This window comes from Peromyscus leucopus, chromosome 10 (genome assembly GCF_004664715.2).
Source record: "Peromyscus leucopus breed LL Stock chromosome 10, UCI_PerLeu_2.1, whole genome shotgun sequence".
Taxonomy (NCBI): domain Eukaryota; kingdom Metazoa; phylum Chordata; class Mammalia; order Rodentia; family Cricetidae; genus Peromyscus; species Peromyscus leucopus.
The window spans coordinates 55,051,050-55,071,649 of record NC_051071.1 but is presented as its reverse complement, the minus strand read 5'-3'; the positions used below and the strand labels follow the sequence as shown (position 1 = coordinate 55,071,649).

Genomic DNA, 20,600 nt, shown 5'->3' with positions numbered 1-20,600 from the left:
GTTCATAACTTTGTCAGGGAGCGTTTCTAAAATAGAACTATTTACATATTGGCTTGACTTGGCTATGTGAGAGCAAGTTCACAGGTAAGCTTGAGGCAGCTTGAGATTAAAGTAAGAACGTCACTGAAAGTTCTGTGTTTCATTGACTTTCAATCTGAATGAGAAGACTGAAATTTTACCATGTAGCCACAGAAACTAGAGCAACTAAGGCTTTAATTCAAGGCCAGGCAGATTCTTGGTATGGCTTTTTCATACCTTCCCTGAAGACTTCTCTCAGGATACAAGGGCTTACCCTTCTATACTCTCTAAAACACAATGTGTTCGTTATACTTTATTAATTATTAAGTAACTCCAAATGTTGCAGTCATGCCCCCTAACTGCCCAAGACAGACATCTGTGCAGCTTTCCATTAAAGTTAATATGATAGGGATGCAGTCAATCTTGGAAACATTTTGGAATTATAACAGAGTTACTTTTGTGGTGGGTGAGAGAAGGGCCTTAATGTAGTGTACTTATTTTTCAAATAGCTAACACACAATCTTAAAATTATTTCCTTGCTTATTTGATAACAGTAAACATAGAGTTGACAGCAAATTGAGTTTTTGTTTTAAAAAAAGGAAATCTGTAAGATTAAAATAACTACAAAATTTTTTTATTTAATTTGATAAGAAATACTTATATGTAAGCTCTAAAATATTAACTTTTCACGTTAGAAATTGAAAATTGGGCTGAAAAAAAATCAAATAAGTGTCCTTTGGATATTAAATATTTTCATTTCCCTTCAGGCCTGATCAAAATAAGTTTTGAAAAAATCGGCATTAGACATTTTTATTAACATGAATTCCTTTCTATAATAATTTCAAACCTTCTGTCTCTTTTGTCCATTTGTTTGGTTTTTATTTTCTCTGTTATTTGTTTCTTTTCTCCCCCCCCCCCATTTTAATTATTTTAAACTGGGACACGTAGGTGGCGGTGGGGGAAATAGTGAGAGTGACCAATGGGGAACACCTCCCAGCAGATCTCATCAGTCTGTCCTCAAGGTCAGAACCGCAGAGTGGTACAGGGTGTGTGCATGTGGGTCCTCACCTTAAACCAAAGAGCAATGGCGCCCAAATGCGGTTCAGCTGGATCTCCGCCATGAAAGCGTAGGCGCGGACATTCCTAGATGGCGTGCATCAGAGATATTTTAAAGGCGCTTTGTGAATACAGTGCTGGATGCTATTTGTCCCTCCACTGGGCAGATTGAACTCCTCTTATTAACCATCGGAGTCCAAGAGATTTTTTTTTTAATTCCTATGCACTAGTCACATGTTTAAACAACATGCCTCAACTTTAAGGCTGTAGTTACTAACTCTCCAGCATATTGTTTTGAACAGTGTTAACCTTTTCATGAAACGATCATTGAAAACTGATTACATTTTAAGCATGTTTTCCTATTTGCATATTTTTAAAATTTTCTACAAGTTCTGTGGAATTTCTACAGTGACTGCGACTAAAATTTGGGCTTGTATAGGGTTTAGAGAGGACCCCTGCACAAGGCTGGATGTCGTACATTTTTGTGCTGCATGCTTTGGGATCAGTCTCTCTGCCGCCTGTAACTTGTGAACCAGTGCAGATTGCTGTGGTCCATGTCCGCTGTCCTCCCCTGGTGTCTGTCCAGTGGTGTGCATCTTGTTTCATTGTTTCACTTACTAATCCAAAAGCTTGCTTTGCCTCTGACTGTAGTTTGTGTCTTGGATGTTATCATGACTTGCTGACGTGTTTATGAACGAGCATGAGTCCCCAACTCTTCTGCTTCTTCACAGCCCTGTTAGAGCTACTGCAGTCATAACGGTCTCAAATCAGCATGAAGAGTGCTCCAAATTGGGGTGTATTTGTTGGCTTCCATTCAAACTTCCTAGTTTCTTAGTCATTTAAAGCTCTACACACGCTGTTGCGTATGGAGGGCGGTATTAGAATTAGAATGTTATGCTCATTTTCATATGAGACTGGCTTTGGATAAGTATATTTATTAGTAACATTTGGGTATGTTTTACTGCCTAGAAGAAGAATCGACGGTCTCACTCAGTGTTTGGTCACCATTTTGTTGTTGTTGTTAGCAGAGAAATGTGTTTTATGGTTTTAGAAACCATTTATGTTTCAAATGAATGTGAGGAAGTTAGAAAGCTGCGCAGTTGCCAGAGTGAGAATAACTATCGTGACCATGAGTTAAAAATATTTTTTTGGAATAATTGATAGTGGAAATCTAAGTATGGAAAGATTTCTCTGCTTGGGAAATAGCAGCCAATATGAAAGAAAGCTCACAGCGAAAAACTAGAGAATGTGCAAAGTTACTTCAAAATGAATCTATGAAATCTGATTGATGTTTATGTCTTTAAGTCACTTTTCTTAACTTCAGGGTGACAAAATTAAGCTAAATGCCCATTTCTAGCACTTAGGGCAGTTGGTTTTACACATGTACAAATTGGAAGTTGATTAAAAAATTCCAATCATTGTGACTTATAAGTTTCTTCTATATTAATAGTTATTTATCAGATGGCAAACTAGGCTTATTATGGAGCCAAGTGTTAATGAGCTTGGTCTAACTTAAGAATACTCTTTGGGTTATGTTCAGAATGTCTTTCTGTAGAGTTGAGGATTAAATTTACAATCTGTAGCAGCCTCTTACAAAAAGTAAGAGTCTCTATATAAGTGGAGAACACGGTCCCCAGGTCACCACATACAGAATTCACTTACAACACTCAGATGTGGCAGCTTCGGGACGTGGAGCATTGTAGCCAGGTGGACTGACTTTAGCTTTAATTATCTTTCTGCTTCAAATGTCTCAGTCAGGCTGGGTTGACAGACCAGTCTGTAAAGTGCCTGCTTGTAAGCGTGAGGACCTGAGTTCAATCCCTGAGGGAGAACCTGCATGAAAAAGCCCAGGTGTGACGGCACACTTGTCAGCCCACTCACTGCCTAGGAGATAGACACAGGCAGGTCCCTTGAGCTCTCTGACCAGTTAACCCCGGTCTACTCAGCAGGTTTGAGGCCAGTGAGAGACCCTGTCTCAAAAATGCATGGACAAATTTCTTAATTAAAAAAATAGAAAAGAAAAAAAAATGCATGGATAGCACCTGAGGACTGGTAGCAGCTGAGATTGTCCTCTGACCTTCACACGTGTACGTACGTGCTCTCCCACACATATTATGTACCTGGCCACACATGAACATGCACACACACACACACACACATACACACACACCCCTCTCAAACAAGTTTTTTCTCAATAGGCCAAAACATATAAAGTATAATGTCCCTTTCATTGTAGAATACATCCTTTAAAAGTAGCTTTACGTTTTTAATAAGTATGTGGTCTGTGTGATCTTGTCATCACAGCTAAAAGATTAAAGTAGTAAGTACAAGCTCGTTGAAGGAACAATCTGGAAGTTTTTAATCAACCATTTTGCATAACCAATTTACATGTGGGCCGTGAGCATGAAGCCTGATTGGACATTCTGAGCTGGAGATAAATCTAGACACAACCCTGGTTTACACTTCAGAAACAGTCTGTGATGTGTCTATATGGATACGCCGTTTAAAAACTGTGGCTCCTCATTACGTTATCATGAAGACCATCCCTGAGTGTTGTCGGGAAATGGCTTTTTGGGTTCTCCTGGCTGGAAGGCTGATCCATGAGTGTCGTGCATGATGAGAAGCTCTACCTCAACACCGCCTTGCTCTTAGAATGAAAGTCATCAAGGAGCCAGGTGACGATAGCGTTGTCTAGAACTGTTGGCTTTAGTGAGTGTGAGTTCTTAAGTCAGTGGCAGCTGGCACCTTCCTTCCCTTCCCCAACTGAAGCTTTGTGTTTTCCAATTACGACTCACAGCGAGCCCCAGGCCATGTGCTACATCGAGACATCCAACTTAGATGGCGAGACCAACCTGAAAATCAGACAAGTGAGTTCTGCTGTCTGTCAGCTCATAGTCACTGCTTTGTCGTATGTGTTTAAGACCCTCTAGCTGTCTGAAAGTGATTTTTGTCTAATTACAACTATTGTCAGTTTGAACCATTGTGAAACATGTCTCAAAAAACTGGTAGAAGTGTTGTGGGAGCCAGATTTACTGTATTGGTTAAATATGACCAATCATGAAATATTATTTATAATATGTTAACCATTTTGTATCATAGCCAATGCTTGAATGGTAATAACAGTAGCAGTTTAGTAGTTCTTAATGCTTGGTGTGTGTGTGTGTGTGTGTGTGTGTGTGTGTGTGAGAGAGAGAGAGAGAGAGAGAGAGAGAGAGAGAGAGAGAGAGAGAACGAGAATGAGAATATATACAGGTGTGCCCTGATTGGCCTCCACTCACTATAGAGGCCAGGCTGGCCTCAAACTCACAGCGATCCACCTGCCTCTGTGAGTGCTGGGATTAAAGGTAAGTGCCACTACACAGTGTTCTAAGTCCTTTGACATATTAATTTGTTTTTCTTAGTCCCAGTTAGTATTAGGTTTGCCATACTGAAAAGCCCAGTTTTTCATTGCACTTCAGAAACATATTTATCTTGGAGATTTGAGTGACTTTATATGTCTGTGTTTGCCCTTCATGCTATGAAACGTTGCACGAAACAACTGTAAGGTTTTGTTTTTAAAGTTTGAAGGGGGGAGGGATTAGAATACATACCACTGGCCCCTCGCTGAGTAATAGCAATGTGGTAGGGTGTTAGGACTGCAGTAGAACTGGATGTCGTGGGGGAACCAAACTCAGATGTCTAAGAAGATGGACGGCCTCAGTGCCTGTCTTTTCCAGCTGAGTGAAGAACTGCTTGGAGGTTCTCCCTCTCGAGGAGGGGGAGAGTAAGGGGCGGAGGGAAAAGGAAGGACAGACAAAAGTGCTCTCCTTGAATGCAGACTGTACCGATGTTTCATCCCCTTCATTAGACTCGGGGTTCAGAGACTGGACAGCAGCAAATGTTGATCTTGACTTTTAGAAGTAAGTGGCGCACTGGGTACTTTAGAGCTTTCATAAAAGTTATATTATTCTGCACTGAAAGTCCATGCTCACATTGATAGGGAAGGTACCCCTACCTTAGAGTTTGGCGGCGTTGTGTAAAGGAAGAGAATTATTTGCAAAATAGTGAGATCCCTTGTCTGTAAGACCTTGCAGGGTGCCCCACCCTCACAATACTTACTTAAAATACTCTCTGTTTATTTGAAATCTTCCAACAGGGCTTACCAGCAACATCGGATATCAAAGACATTGACAGTCTAATGAGAATTTCTGGCAGAATTGAGTGTGAAAGTCCAAACCGACATCTCTACGATTTTGTTGGCAACATAAGGCTTGATGGACATGGGTAGGTAAACTCACCTTCACCGTGTCATCCTGTACTCCGTATGATTTTCCTTGGCTCTAACTGTGAATACTCACTGGCAACCTTTGTTTTAAGCATGTCTGTTTTCCAACTCATCTTTTTGTAAGGAGGCTGAATTCTGACTCTACTTATGTAATGCAACCAAAGGCATTCCCATGTTCCTGCCAACCCAGCCATTAGATGTTTTCAGTGATATTCTAGGATTCTGGAATATTCTGGAATAACCTGTGGCTGTGGCTGTGTGTGTGTGTGTGTGTGTGTGTGTGTGTGTGTGTGTGTGTGTTTTGTTTGTTTGTTTGTTTGTTTTTTCACTGAGATTCTTGCCATGAATTTTCCTTTCCAATGCCCATGACCATGGTCCTATGACCTATGGATGCCTCGAGGAGTTCAGACTGTACCGAAACAGCCAGTTATTTTTTTAATTTCTTCTGTATAACTCTCTGGTCTAACTCTATATGCTTTTTTTTAGGCCATGCTATTATCTGTAGTCACTGTTATTTGTTGCCTGATTCTCATCTTTCCTATCACTTCTTTATCACTTCTCTTAGTCATTCAACTAAAATTTAGTGCGTACCCAATAGCCTAGACCATTTACAAATGTCACATAGTCACAATGAGCAAATCAGATAGCCTTGCCTTTGTGTTTTCATTCATTCATTCACTCTAACAAAAATACCTTCAATTCAAAAATCTACGAGAAATCCACTGCTCACAGATCTGGAAGATCAAGGCACCAAATCTGGTGTCTAATAAGGAAGTGTTGCACCCTGTGTCCTGGCATGGTAGAGGCCTCTGGGCATCCTTTGTAAGGTTTCAGTCCCAGTCACAAGCCAGAATTCGTGTGTGTGTGTGTGTGTGTGTGTGTGTGTGTGTGTGTGTGTGTGCTGCATATGTGTGTAAAAAGCATGTATATAGAGACCATGGGTCAACTTCAGGTATTGTTCCTCAGGAGCCAGGCACCTTGTCTTCTGATACAGGGTCTTGCACTGGTGTGAGCTCACCAAGTGGCTGGCTGGCTGGCTGGGGAGAAGCTTTGGGATGGCCCTGTCCCGTTCCCCCCCCCCCCCCCCCCCCGTTGCTGTTCTGGAATTATAAGCACACACCAATACTTGGTGGTAGTTGTTGTTTTTTAAATGAGTTCTGAGAATCCAGCTAGGTCTTCTTGGTTGCACAGTAGGCAACTTACTGACTAGGCCATCCCCCCAGCCCCATGAGTGCAGAAATTTCAAGACTTAACCACCCCTTTCCCAGGAAACCAGCATCCTAAGTGCCACAATATTAAAGATAGGATTTCAGTATGTAACGATTGGTGGGACCCTAACACATACCACAGAATCTTGTGAACTTACTTTCATCTTACTTCATCTACTTTAAGTAGATGAAGGACAAACAGAAATAAAGGGATAACTAAGATTTTATCCTTTATTAATTTTTTTAAAAGTAATAAAGCCTTTGGGAAATACAGCATAGGACTGTATTTCCTATGTGAGGTGAAGAAAACTCTTAGATAAGGAAATTTCTTTAGGAGGAAATCTCTCAGAGTGGTTGAAGTCAGCCTCCTTTAGGTGACATTTGAACATTGGTGATCAGGAGACTAGGATCTTAGTCACTTGAATATCTAGAAGTAGAAGATTCTGGACAGATTAAAAATAGTGCAAATCACTGTGATTGGAGGAAGAGAAATTGAGGTGAGAGCCAAAGGATAATAATGGGCCACATCATATAAGGCTTTGTAGGCCATTATAAGGTGTTCTGAGAACACTTGCGATCCATGAGTGAGTTATGAAAGGGAACCATTATCCCTTTAGTTTTGGACTTAAAAAGTTTATGGTGTCTATTTAGCACTGAATATTTGTCTGAACTTTATGAGTACTTCACATAGATATTTAAACTCATTGGGGCTGGAAAAATCATTGAAATTGAAAGAATATGGACGGAAAAATTAAAAGACCTAAAGACTGTCTAGCATTAGAAGGCTGAGAAACCAGCAGGGACTAGAGGCCAAGTTCATGGAATAAAACCCAGGAAAGAGCAAAGAAACTTCCAAGAAGAGAAGGAGGGACAAAGTTGGGTCAGCTGTCACTTATGACCAACTGCAATGTAGCTGAACATTAACATTTGGGTTTATTGAGTGGAGATCACAGCCCTTGACTAGAACAGGCTGAGCCTGATGGGGCTGAAGCCTGACATCATGGAGAAGAATTGACTGTAGCAAGCATAGGCTTCTTTGTTTGTTTGTTTGTTTGTTTTGAGACAGGGTTTCTCTGTGTAGTTTTGGTGCCTGTCCTAGAACTCACTCTGTAGACCAGGCTGGCCTCAAGCTCACAGAGATCCACCTTGCCTCTGCCTCCTGAGTGCCGGGATTAAAGGCGTGCGCTGCCACCACCCGGCTAGCGTAGGCTTCTTTATCAAGTTGTATTGCAATGCAAGCCATAGAATTGAGGCAGAAGCCGGGGAGAAGGGTGGAGCATTGTCTGTCCCACTTCTCTTTCCTGTGGTCATCTCCTCCCTTCCTGCCCTACCTCCTTTACACAATAAACCTTGTCTACCAGATGGGTGTGGTGGCCAGGTAAGCATCAGCTAGATGTACTGGTTCAACCAGCCAGGGGAATGTTGTCAATGTCCTCACTACTGGAATATGAATGATAAAAGAATTAAATAAGGAACTAAGTAAATGACATGTGACGTATACCCTGAACTGACGCCCTCATCTAATCCACCAAAACTTTCTCATGATCTTTGAGGTAATTGTTAATTCTAAAATTTTCCAAGTAATCTTTTCCTTGAACATATGGTTATAGGCTAATGATAGATTTGGCCATTTGTACAAGTATCATTTCTTAAGTCTGACATTTTTAACTGGCCAGCTTCCATTCCTTACCAACTTTTCATTAAATTGGTGCCAAGCAAATCCATGCCATGAAGAAAACTTCATATGAGGGTGCCAAGATTTAAGGAACTGGAGTTTTAGAATATGCTTAATTTTGTCAGAAAGGTCAAAATGAATGAATGAGGCGGATACTCCAAAAGGAGCCGGCAGGGTGGGAGACAGTGGAAAGCAATAAATGTGCCTCAGATGTGGTACTGAGCGCCATCAGTTTGGTGAAGAGCAGCGGATACATACGTGCCCTAGGGCACAATCCAGTAACTTCTCAAGTACCTTGTGGAAACTGCTTTAGCCTCGGAGCCCCACCCCCACCCTAATCCCGAAGAATACTCCAGATGTTGACATATATACAAGAGCGGTCTGTGGTTTCAATATAGTTTTGTGCCCTGGAGGGTTCCCATAGTGGAAAGTCCGTCCCTCCCCCCCTACCCCCACCCCCGCCCTCCAGTGTAATACTGCAGCTTGACTCAAAAATAAACCTCTTTTTCATATAAAAGAACCAGTCCTCAGTAATTTTATAAGCTTTCACAAAAAGCAGCCTAAGCTTCATTCCCATCCCAGCGGACCCTAAGGACTGCTGTTGCATGTAAATGATGACGGGAGTTGAAATACACTGTTTCCTGAGGACTCCTGCAGGGGCCGTTCTAACCCATACATCTGGATTGATTTCACTGAGCCAGAATATATTTCCTGAAAGAAGGTCCAGTGCCCAAATTGTCTCTAGCCTTAGAAGCCCAAGGAACCACCTCCACCCACCAGAAATGGAGGTTCCCAAGCGCAATGGCCTTTACCGATTGACAAGTCCTGTATTCTTTATAAACTCCCATTGAAAATAGTTTCCTTCTTTTCCTAGACGTTTTAAGTATATTTTTTCTTTATATTGAACTTTTTTTATATTACTTTCTTATTAAATGAAAACCTTGGTTATTAGGAATCTTTGAGCCATTCATTCAATTTTGGATCTTCCGTTTCCATCAACTGACTCAATGCACATCTGTGATAGCACCTAATACCGTCCCACAAAGGGTAGCCTTAGAGGATACACACAGAAGACCCAACCTGGGCCTTATTCATGGAAATGTCGTTTAAAGCCTAGGAAGCAAATAGCTTCAAAATGATTACTATTTATTGGGAATGTGTTTGCAATTCTTGGAAAACAGACACTCTAATCCTGTAAAATGAATACTGTAAGGCCTTAGGTCTAGGCACTTATTTCAGAAAGGGGATGGTTGTACCAGGAGATGAAGTGAGCTGTGGGTTTATTTTACCTTGTGTAGTTTTTGAGCCCTGGTCGTGTACAAAGTTGTTTGTAACTTAAATTGTGTTTGTGTGTGTGTTTATTGACAAAGCAAGCTCGGGAGTGTCTTATCAGGGCACTAATCACATCAGAGGGCTTCACCCTCATAAGCTCACCTAAAACTAACAGCCTGGCAAAGGTGTGACTACAAATGTCATCTCAACTGGGATTTGGAGCTTCAGCTTTGGAATATTTGAGGGATAGTTGCATTCCCCAGGGAGAGTAAAGCTATAGGAAATGGCCAGCATGGTCTTCAGGACAAAACCAACTTCTCAAGTTATATTTGAAAATTATCATTGTTAGTAGGGAAAAAAATACTTCCTTTCCAAAAATAAAGTTTTAATAGTGGAGACTTTGATAACTGTGTAATGACTGTGCATTTCTTGAGCATTTTGGACAATGTCATCTCTAATGCCAACGTACTCTGTTGCAGCACTGTTCCCCTGGGAGCAGACCAGATTCTTCTTCGAGGTGCTCAGTTGAGAAATACTCAGTGGGTTCATGGGATAGTTGTCTACACCGGACACGACACCAAGCTGATGCAGGTGGGACTTTTATCCATGAGACCTTTTGAGACAAAGTCTTTTGGAAATGCCTGATTCATCTCTCTTGGTGCACTTGTCCCAGGCAGAGTAGACATTCCTTAACCTCATACTACACACCCATACTGGGAACAAGGTGAACGAGACCTTGAAATTCCTTCCCTGTGAGAAGAACTCGCTGCACATGGGAACACTGAGAGACTTCCCCCAATGTCCCCTGAAACGTGAACTCCCAATGAATGGTGGTGTGTGTGTTGATCTTTGACACTTTCCAACTACCAGTGGGCACTTCAACTTGCCTGTGTAGCAGCATCTGCATTAAAATATTTATATTGTGATTTTATTATAATGCAATGGTCAAAGTTTAAACTTGGAGTTTCTTCATAAAATTTGAAGAGAAGTATAAATTAAACGGCCATTTTTTTTTCATGGCATTGCTATACAAAGCTGTTTTTGCTGTCTACCCTCCTCCTAATGTCTATATACACCCATAGGAGCTTCAGCTCTCTGTACTCAGTAGTGTGACAAATATAGAAAACTCACTTTGAAATACTAATTGGAGTTCCACTATAAGGACCAGTGTTCTGCACATCATACAGGTGTGAAGATGCCGTCGTTACAAGTGATGGTTGGTAGTGCGCCTACCCTGGCCGTGCTATAAATTCTGTCATTCTTCATTTATATTCGTTATGAGGGATTTCCTTTTTTGTCCTGAGGATGCTTGGTTAGCACAGATCTGGCATCACTATTGAATCACCACAGAGAGCAGAGAAACTTTGTTCTCTGCTGCATAGGCCAGGCTTGCTTCACGGTCCTCCTGCCTCTGCTTCCTCAGCCAGCCAGCCTGCTGCCACACCCAGGTCTCTGTTACTGATTATAGATGGTACGACTTGAATTACTGCTGTGTCCAGTAGAACACTTGCTGGGTGGCACCAGAGAGCCTTTAGAGGTTGAGATGTTTGGATGTGGCAGGACCATGGACCTTTTTTCTCTGCCTCTTTTCTAAGCAAAGACATGAAGCAAATGCTGTGAAAAGACCTTGTTTGCTTAGGCAGCCAAGTGCATCTTAACCATCCTGATACAATCTGCAAAATCCCCCATTATTTTACAACCTAGAAGAAGGTGTACATGGTGTAGTGGTCTTAAGAAAAAGAAGTGGCAGCCGTGGGCACCTTATTAGACTTGTCATGTGTTTGGAACATGTTTTCAGCTCAAGTCCACGTACTGGCTGTGACTTTGTCGCCCTCCTGGAATACTCGGTAAGCAGTGCTCAATTGTGCAGGTTTTTTATCCTTTGTTTTGCTTTGTTTTGCAGAACTCCACAAGCCCGCCACTTAAACTCTCCAATGTGGAGCGGATCACAAATGTACAAATTCTGATTTTATTTTGCATCTTAATTGCCATGTCTCTCGTCTGCTCTGTGGGCTCAGCCATTTGGAATCGAAGGCATTCCGGGAAAGACTGGTACCTCCATCTCCACTGTGAGCAGTGAAATGCGGGCTTGCTTGTGTTCCCCCTTTGAGTTAAATATGCTTTTGCTTTACCATCAATCTTAATTTAGTTTGAGGAATGCCCCATTGTTTTGGAAAAGAAAACTTTGTGGCTAAGATAACTGGAGGTCTTATCTTCATTTTTCAATAGATTTCCAGGAAAAGCGTGTAAAATTTTGGTTCTCAAAACTTTAATGTACAGCCGGGCGTTGGTGGCGCACGCCTTTAATCCCAGCACTCGGGAGGCAGAGCCAGGCGGATCTCTGTGAGTTCGAGGCCAGCCTGGGCTACCAAGTGAGCTCCAGGAAAGGCGCAAAGCTACACAGAGAAACCCTGTCTCGAAAAACCAAAAAAAAAAAAAACAAAAAAAAAAAAAAAAAAAAACAACTTTAATGTACTTAAAAAACATACCTCCATTTCTTAGTTGTATAAAATGCTCTATAAATATAACCATTAACATGATACACAAAATAAAAACTGCCCTCTAAAATATACTAGATGTGGCAGTTAAACTCATTAAAGGAGATTATGTGTGGAGGAAATTATGAGTATTGAATATATTATGAAAACGTAATTTGCATGCTTTAAAAATTTTCGAACTGAATGTACTTTCTTTCCTTTCTTTCTTTTTTAATGTGCTTTCCTTTGAACTCAGTAACAGAAGTTTTATACAAATGCTCATCTTGTTCCAGGGAGAGCAGTTTTAATGCTTCCGTCTGGAACATGTATTCTCTTGCTGTTCTGGTATTAATGTATCCCCTCTGGGTATTTCTAGGAAGTGAGCTTGCATTTCCTAGTGATGAATACTTAGTACATTCTTAATTTCCCCAAAGTGTGAAAACAAATTCCAGAACAATCTTACAGGAAAAACAAAAGCAAAAAACAGATTTTAATGCTGTTTTCATTACACTTATCTAATTTTTTATTACATTTAGTCAGTTTTACAACTATTCCAAGTTATTTTATAGTTGTTGATTTATTATTTCAGCATAAAAAATGTTATTACTGTAATCAATTTGTTTGTATATATTCCTTACAATATATTAGTCTTCCCTGTCTTATTTTCTTTATTGAGGAGGAAGAAGTTAATTTACTTAGGAGACTAATATACCTACAGATGAATAATGTCCCTGTAGCTAAAGATACAACTCAGGGTTGTGCTTACCAACCATGTCCAAGGCCTCCTGGAGACTAGTACTGGAAAGAGAAGTATTCTTACAACTTGGATTGTTCTAGTTGCTATTGTGTTTGCTTTGAAACCAATGCTTTCAAGAATTCGCATAGAAGTGTTTCCGCCCAATTGAAAATTTGTATTTACAAACCTTCAACCCTCCTACTATCTCTGGACTTCCTTATTGGAGCACAATTTGCAATACCAATAGCTAAAGCACTTTTCTTACACACACACACACACACACACACACACACACACACACACACACACACTCACACATACACACCTCCCTAGAATGGAATAGGGTTTCCCTAAATGTCCTGGAACTCACTCTGTAGACCAGGCTGGCCTTGAACTCACCAGGCAGGCCTCTGCTGGGGTTTAATCCCTAGTGCTGGGATTAAAGACACCATGCCGAGTTTCTTTCACTCTTTAATAGCATCATGGAGATCTTGATTGGATTAACATGCTGAATACAAATGCAGCTGTCACTCTGTATCTTTGGAACTTGATTCTAGGACATGAGGAAAGGACCATAACCTGACAGATGTCCAAGCCCTTTATTTAAATGACCCAGTATGTGTACTATGCTTATTCTGTCATATAGTGTAAGTCATATCCAGATTACTTAATATGCATGATGCAAAGTATATGTGGAAGTAGTTATTACACTGCATTATTTAAGGAATAGTAAGTCTACACACATTAAGTTCAGATAGAATATTTTCAGTCTAGACCTGGTTGAATCCCTGATGTGGCACCCTACAGAGAGGGATGATGGAACTTTGATTCTACACTGAAGGAGGTGGTTGAGAATCAAGATGTTATTAGCAAAGTCTTCTTTGGTTTGTCTAGATTTGTTGTATAATAAAGGAAATTCTTATGGTGCTCAGGTTTTCTCACTGCAGATATAAAGCTATAAATGATGTTCTTCCTCCTCCCCAACAGATGGTGGCGCTAGTAATTTTGGATTGAACTTCTTGACTTTCATTATCCTTTTCAACAACCTCATTCCCATCAGCTTGTTGGTTACATTAGAAGTGGTAAAATTTACCCAGGCATACTTCATAAATTGGGTAAATATGGATTTGTATTACATGTCATCTTCCTAAATGTGTGTTTTGTCTTTGTAAAAATTTAGTCTGATAGGGTATTTTTTAAAGCCTATAATTTTAGCATGGTCTGCTCAGAATCAGGCAAATTGATAACACCAGACATCCTGAGGAAAACTGGTATCTAGTTCAGGAAACCTGTTTGGGGACACACAGTGTCTATAGAGGAAGGAGACTTTGCATTTGGAATTGAAATATCTGTCTTGTAGATCCAGTGTTATAATTTACCACATAAGCAACTTTGCCTAGTCACTCGGCTTCCTAGAACTTCATTTCTAGATACTAACAGAAGGATGCCAAGGTGTTTTACCTGAACCTCATAATATTTGTGCAGCTCAAGAACCTGTTTATAGGCAAGGAGTTTTATAAGCAATCAAACACATAATTGTGCTACTGTCAACATGATTGACATCCATCTAGTTCATTTTTGACACTGTAAATGACTTCAGTGTGCATGGTTTTTCCTTTTATTATATTGATGTTTTTAATATTGGAGCGATGTATTAAACATCTGTTTTCTATTTTTCATCAATTTTTTTTCAGTTTTATCTTAGTTAAAATTAATGAATTTGTGTAAATTATATCTTCAGGTATAATTTGCCAAAAAGTTGAATTTTTTGAGAAATTTTGATTTTACTTTTTTATGCTCCAAACTTATCTTAAAGCTTTTGATATGAACAATATTGGAAGTTTAAGAATATAACCAAAGATACATTTGCAGCTGTTCCTTGTCTTCTTGGGGTGAGTGATCTTGCTAAAATGTCAGCCTCTGTCTTGTGTTTGATAAGAGATCAGTGTAATTAGGGGTTTGAAATGAGCAGCAGGCATATTCACTTCACATAGGGAATAGGTGCTGAAGAACTGAACCTTATAGACAGATAAATTGAAGTTAATGAAGGGCTCTCACTCACATAAATAATAAGGTAAATGCACCATGAAGATCAAATGGCTACTCGAGTCCTTATTTTTTATGTGAATTTTCAAAAAGTAGAATTAGCTTCAATAATCACATAATGGTAATATTGAATGAGCCCGGCAGGCTATTGCTTTTGAAACCACCCTCTTAACCAGCAGAGACTTTGGGACAGCCCCGACAAGCCAGCTTCTTCCTTGCGTGGAAATGAGATCAGTAACTGTCCCCTGGATTCTGGTTCTGGCTAGTTGTCCTGTTATACAGTATGGACTTCTGTATGATAGCTTTGAAGACGTGTAACGTCAGCTGTCCTATCACACCTGCTCTTCTGTCGTGCCTGTCTCTCCTGACTCAGGCACCCTCCTCTCCTCTAGGGGGTCCTCATTTCATATGGTTTCCAGATTGATCTGTGTGAGAGCCCTCTCCTCTCCTCCCTCAGCCCGACTCACTTGGCAAATGTGTGTCTTCCAACATGACATGTGAACTCAAAGCCTAATCCAGAAACAGGAGAGATGTGAAACCCAACAAACACAGCCCCTAACTTGTTAGTACAGTATTCTACTATAAAAACTATTAGGTAATGGGGTTAGATAATAGGGTCAGACCTCATGGTCACTGGGTGCAAGGCAAGTTTGAAGAAATAGAAAATTATACCTTTTTTGGCTGACTGTCAAGTATCTGTAATAAAAGAAACTTAGCCTGACAAGTTCAACCAGATGTGGTCTCTTAGATAACTTTGCTTGAAGAGCTAACTATATGAAAACAGTGGCTGCCTTTCTAGCAAGCGTCACTAAAGAGTTCCCTCACATCACTCAAGGGCGCACTTCATGTGGACGGCACACCTTAACCCCGACAGGAGGTTAAGTTTATTGAGAATGAAGAATGGAAGGAAACGGACTATCTGATTCCGCAGTCAAGCTCTCACTACATACTCTCCTGTTCTAATGAAAGACGCTCATCCCCCGCTGGGTACTTTTCAGGACAGCCACAGAGAACATGTAGAGAGAGCAAAGGACTAACGTGGTTAGTTACATGGGGCTCAGCAGGTCAAATGGTGACTTTTGAAACATGGAAAAACGGAGTGATTGCTTTTGCTGGCGCAGTCCCCCGGTACCTTGCATTCAAGGATGTCACTTACTTCTCTGTAGGATCTTGACATGCACTATGAGCCCACGGACACTGCCGCCATGGCTCGGACGTCTAATCTGAATGAGGAACTTGGCCAGGTAAGCTCCTCCACAGCTGGATCGGAAGGGAGATTTGGTATCCTTTCTGCCGTATGTGGCAACCTCAGGTGAAGCAGCATCTCCTCGTTTTCCATTGTTTGAATAACCCACATAAATGCATTGGTTAGTGCCTGACATACAGTGTTCATATTTAGTCGTGGAGCTTTCAAACACCAATGCAGATTTCTTTCCTGTCAAGGTGAGATGCTGTGTAAGCCGAGGTGTATTTCTTAGTAGGTAGTCTGTTGAGCTATAAAATATTGGCTGTTTTTGAGTTATAGGAATAGTAATAGAATTGTTCACGACTTTCATCCAGAAGGAAGGAAAAGTTCCAGTTGTATAAGTCTAATCAAATAGGATTATATATTATAGATATATAACTCATACTTCATTAATATATGCAGCCTTGCATCACTTACCAGGGATTGTTCTGAACAGTGCATTGTCAGGTGATGTCATTATGTAAACATCATAATATGCACTTCCACGTGCTAACAGCTATGGCCTCATTAGGCAAGCGATATAGTCTTGTGGGATCCCCATCATATGTGTATCCTTATTCATGGAAGCATTTTTAGGTGACAAGTGACTAGATATGTATATTTGTAGACGGTTTATAAGTGCTAGCTGAAAAGGGATTTTTGTCTTCTCCTCCTCCACTTCCCAACGCATACTATTCAAATTACATCTAGAACAGATTACACTGTTCCCTACCAATTTAGATCGTGTCTTAAATTAACTGCACAAGCCATTGCCACCCTAGGATTTCTTGTTATATTGAGGAATACCGGTTAGGTCTAGTACTGTGTATGTTTGAAAACAGCAGTGAAACTTTCTGTAGAAATGTAGACTGTCCTGAAGCAGACTTCTCTCTAGTTTTTCTAATATACATCAATTCCCCCTATATAAAATAATTTCTCACTAAAATTCTGAAAGAGCTGAATTGCTCCTTAAAGAATGTACTAAACGCAACGCTAGCAGTCATTATACCCCACAGTCGAACAAAGTTGACTTTTAAAGAAATTGTAATTTAAGTGCATTTTCTTCCCTCTATAAAAAAACAATTCCTGAGCAGGATGGCTGTCGCTCATAGGTGGGCACTTGCCCGATATGCATAAGGCACCAAGGTAGGCATTTAAAAACCCTGAAATAGTAATTAGGATTCTCAACTGGTTTGTAGGTTAAATACATATTTTCTGACAAAACTGGGACCCTGACATGCAATGTGATGCAGTTCAAGAAATGCACCATCGCAGGCGTGGCTTATGGGTAAGTGTTTTCCCTTTACTTGGGGTGTGAAATACACGTTTAATTGATGCCATCAGTTTGGAATATTTGGACATTCTTGTGCAAGGAGGGCTCGAGTTTTGTTTTGTTTTTTAAATCTAGAAAACCGTTCTTTTTACTTGAGGGTGGATGAATTGTGTATTTTACAGTTGGTCTTGCTGTCCTTGGGGGATGCTATGAGGTGGAGAGTGACTGACAGGTCCCTCAGTGTTTAGGGCTTTGTAGGTCTCCATCTGTGCCTAGGGATAAGGGCAAACCACTTCCCTTCGCTCTGGCCCGAAGTCAGGGGAGAGGTGGGGAGCAGCTGCAGTGAGGCCTTGGTCTGTTTTTAGGTTCAGTCGTCCTGCGTTGCTGACAGTTGCTCTCCTTCTACCTTTTATCATGTCTCCTCTTTGCAGTCACAGAACAATCTAAACTTCTGGGGATGGGCGGGAGGTGGGGACATGAGCATCTTCACTCTGGAGAACCTAAGTGATAATGGCCTTCAGATTGGGTGTGGCCTCTATTTAATTTATTCCTGACTTTTTAAAATGTATTTATACTTTTTATTTATTTATGTATTTATACTTTTTATTATTTATGTATGCTTGCCTAAGCCATTCAGAGACACCCCCCTTCCGGTTGAGTGGCACTAGCCTTATCAGCAAATTTCGCAACTATCCTTAGCTCAATGAGGCAAGGAAATGTTGATGTCTTAACCACACTTCCTCGCTCTGGGCGTTTCCGGCTTACACCCACTGTTTTCATTCATACTTTATCTTGAAGCAGCAAGTCAGTGGAAAAGCAGTGCTCAATCTTGAAACTATTTTAAATTAATTCATTATTATTCCTGTGTACCGTGTCTGCAAACAGGAGCAGCGACCGATATGCTTGTTGTTGAGGGCAGGAGAGAGTCTGATTCAAAAATGACTTCAACCTGTGCATACAGTGATTGGATGGCTTTTCTACACTGTAGAGATGGGCTTTTGATTTGAGAAGAATACTGATGTTTCCAGTGTGCATTTTTTTTCCCTCTTTATCTGAAGCCTGATAGTTCTCAGACAAAAGAGCTCTCCCCCATTCTCCCCAGAATTGTTCCTGGAGCAGGAGAATCATGGTCATGTTCTTTGACATCAAGTGCTTACACATTCTACACATGGTTAGGCCAGAGATGGAAGGGCTGTTCTTTGTGGGTTTTTCTGATGCTCAGAACAGGTCCTTAATCACCCCTGGCCATATGCGCAGAAGCAGAGCTCTTCCCTTACCTGTCGATAACTTCACAATGCACGAGGAGGGAGGAGAGGGTGGGTCTGAGCAAAGTGCCAGTTCTGTCAATTAGATGGCCAATGAAATGCAAGTCCCTGTGAGAACATTTCTTAAGAATGAGGTGAAGCGATAAGGTATGAATTCTAGAGCCATGTCTTAGTTTCGCTCCTGTGACCTTAGACAATTATTCCCTTTCAGATATTCTTAACTCTGAAAAATGTAATTAAACTTTATCAGATAAACCTCTAAGGTCCTTTCCAAGATAGGAAGTTCTAACATGGTTAGTAATAAGAAGTCCCTTTGTTTGCAGAGATCAGCCATATAATGGAAGTGGGGCCTGTGTAGGTGTGGCTTCATGTCTTCAAGACACTGAAAACCATGCTTCAGCTTAGTCAAGCTACTTCCAAGCATCACCTAGGGTTTGTACATTTGGGTTAGTACCCATAGCCCTTTTGTGTACATATCAATTCATATGTTAATTCCTTGAGAGTTTCGTACAGTGTATTTTGATCATATGCGCCCCCGTCCTGACTCCTCCCAGATCCGCTCCTCTCCCTTTTTAAATAAAGTTCCAGTCTCTCTTATCCTAATGGGTTCCTGGAGTGTCAATGTTGCAGAGGCTTGTTGATACACAAAGGATTTGGAGAAACCGACTCTTACTGACCACATGTCTGTGTCAGGGGTGGGTGTAGCCTGGTGACCTGATTCCACAGCTGACACACGGAGGAGAGTCCGTCACAGTCAGCAGCCTCACTTATAGGCTTTCCTCTGAGCATTCGTGGCTTACAGCAACCTGCACAGGTGCCCACTCATACTGTAACCGGGTTAAATCCAAGGAGTTAGTGCAGAAGACATCCTGGTCTTCGTCCCCACTGGACACTTGGGCAATGACGAAACAAGAGAAAGTCGCACACTTTCAATGCCAACCAATAAGCTGACTGTGAACCCGTCAGACTCTCAGGGAAGCCCTGCGCTCTCTCCTTCTGTCAGCTAGAGGGTAAGGGCGGTCAAGTCTGCCAGTAGTGTAGTTTCTAGCTCGTTCTCTGGATCCAGCAATGGCGTAGGAATAAAATACTTACCAACAACGTTTCAGGCTCTAACTTTCATAAAGGTTCTCTCGTTTCACTTAAGCTTTGCCTCAAACTTGGTCTGTTTGAATTTCATGACAGACAGTGAAGTTCAAATTTTTGTACACAGCTGCCAGCCACGACTATTTCCCAGAAACCAACTTTGTAGTAAGAATGCCTCTGTTGATACTCATTGGGTTTGCCCCTTAGATCATCTTATGGGAACCTTGTCATTAACATAAATAAACTGATGTCATTTATAAATTGAACTCACTACAAACTAGAAGTTCTGCTGTGAGACACTTAGGAAAGTGTCCGGTTGTAGCAGGTTACACTCTGGGGATGCCTGCGTCATCACAGCCAGTGAGGTATCCGCAGTAGTGAGGACTTCTGGGTCCACTACTGCACTTCCTCATGCTGTGAAGATTGAAGAGTTTTCCTTATCTCCTGTACCTGCCAGTAATTTCGTCAACACCATCTCTGGGGCTAAAAAAACACGTGTTAAGCAACCTGAAACAATTCTTTTTGTTATTGTTGTTTTATTGTTATTTGGGAGACCAGGCATTTGATCCGTGCTAGATCCTTTACCCTTTCCCTTTCAGTAAAACAGATGAAGAGTCTTAAAGACAATCTGTTTGTACCAACTTTAGTATGTGAATTGTTTACTTGGCAGGTTTTGTTTAGAAGCACATTTGATAGGAGATCAGCTAATTCTACAACCCTAAGGAGAGATTCACCAGGAAAATCTCCACAGTTATGCACCTGGATCCAAGAACTAAATTATAGCCAGCTCATGTGTCTGTAACCATCCATGACCTTTCATTTACCTACAACAAATGTTGATCTGCCTCCTTCTGTAGGCAGCTCTTTAGATAGTAGAAACCTAATAATAAACCAGAGTTTACATGGTTCCCACACAGAGTTCACAGTCTAACTGTGGCCAATGGGTATTAATTTATTATAATACAATAGTCCTAACATGCAGCAAGAATCGGTGTGAGCCTC

The 20,600-nt window shown here is 41.0% G+C and overlaps 1 protein-coding gene across 7 annotated transcripts in view; it reads left to right on the top strand.

Annotated features, from left to right (window-relative positions):
* Positions 1 to 20,600, top strand: part of Atp8a1 (ATPase phospholipid transporting 8A1) — a 228,809-nt gene that overhangs the window by 64,871 nt on the left and 143,338 nt on the right. For 3 of the 7 annotated variants that reach the window (XM_028882277.2, XM_028882275.2, XM_028882278.2), the window contains exons 7-14: positions 967 to 1,040; positions 3,872 to 3,941; positions 5,210 to 5,337; positions 9,973 to 10,084; positions 11,397 to 11,562; positions 13,694 to 13,821; positions 15,919 to 15,996; positions 17,177 to 17,265. In XM_028882277.2, coding sequence (XP_028738110.1) covers positions 967 to 1,040; positions 3,872 to 3,941; positions 5,210 to 5,337; positions 9,973 to 10,084; positions 11,397 to 11,562; positions 13,694 to 13,821; positions 15,919 to 15,996; positions 17,177 to 17,265 — 845 coding nt within the window. The other 4 variants (XM_028882276.2, XM_028882279.2, XM_037209076.1 and 1 more) reach the window with 2 other exon arrangements.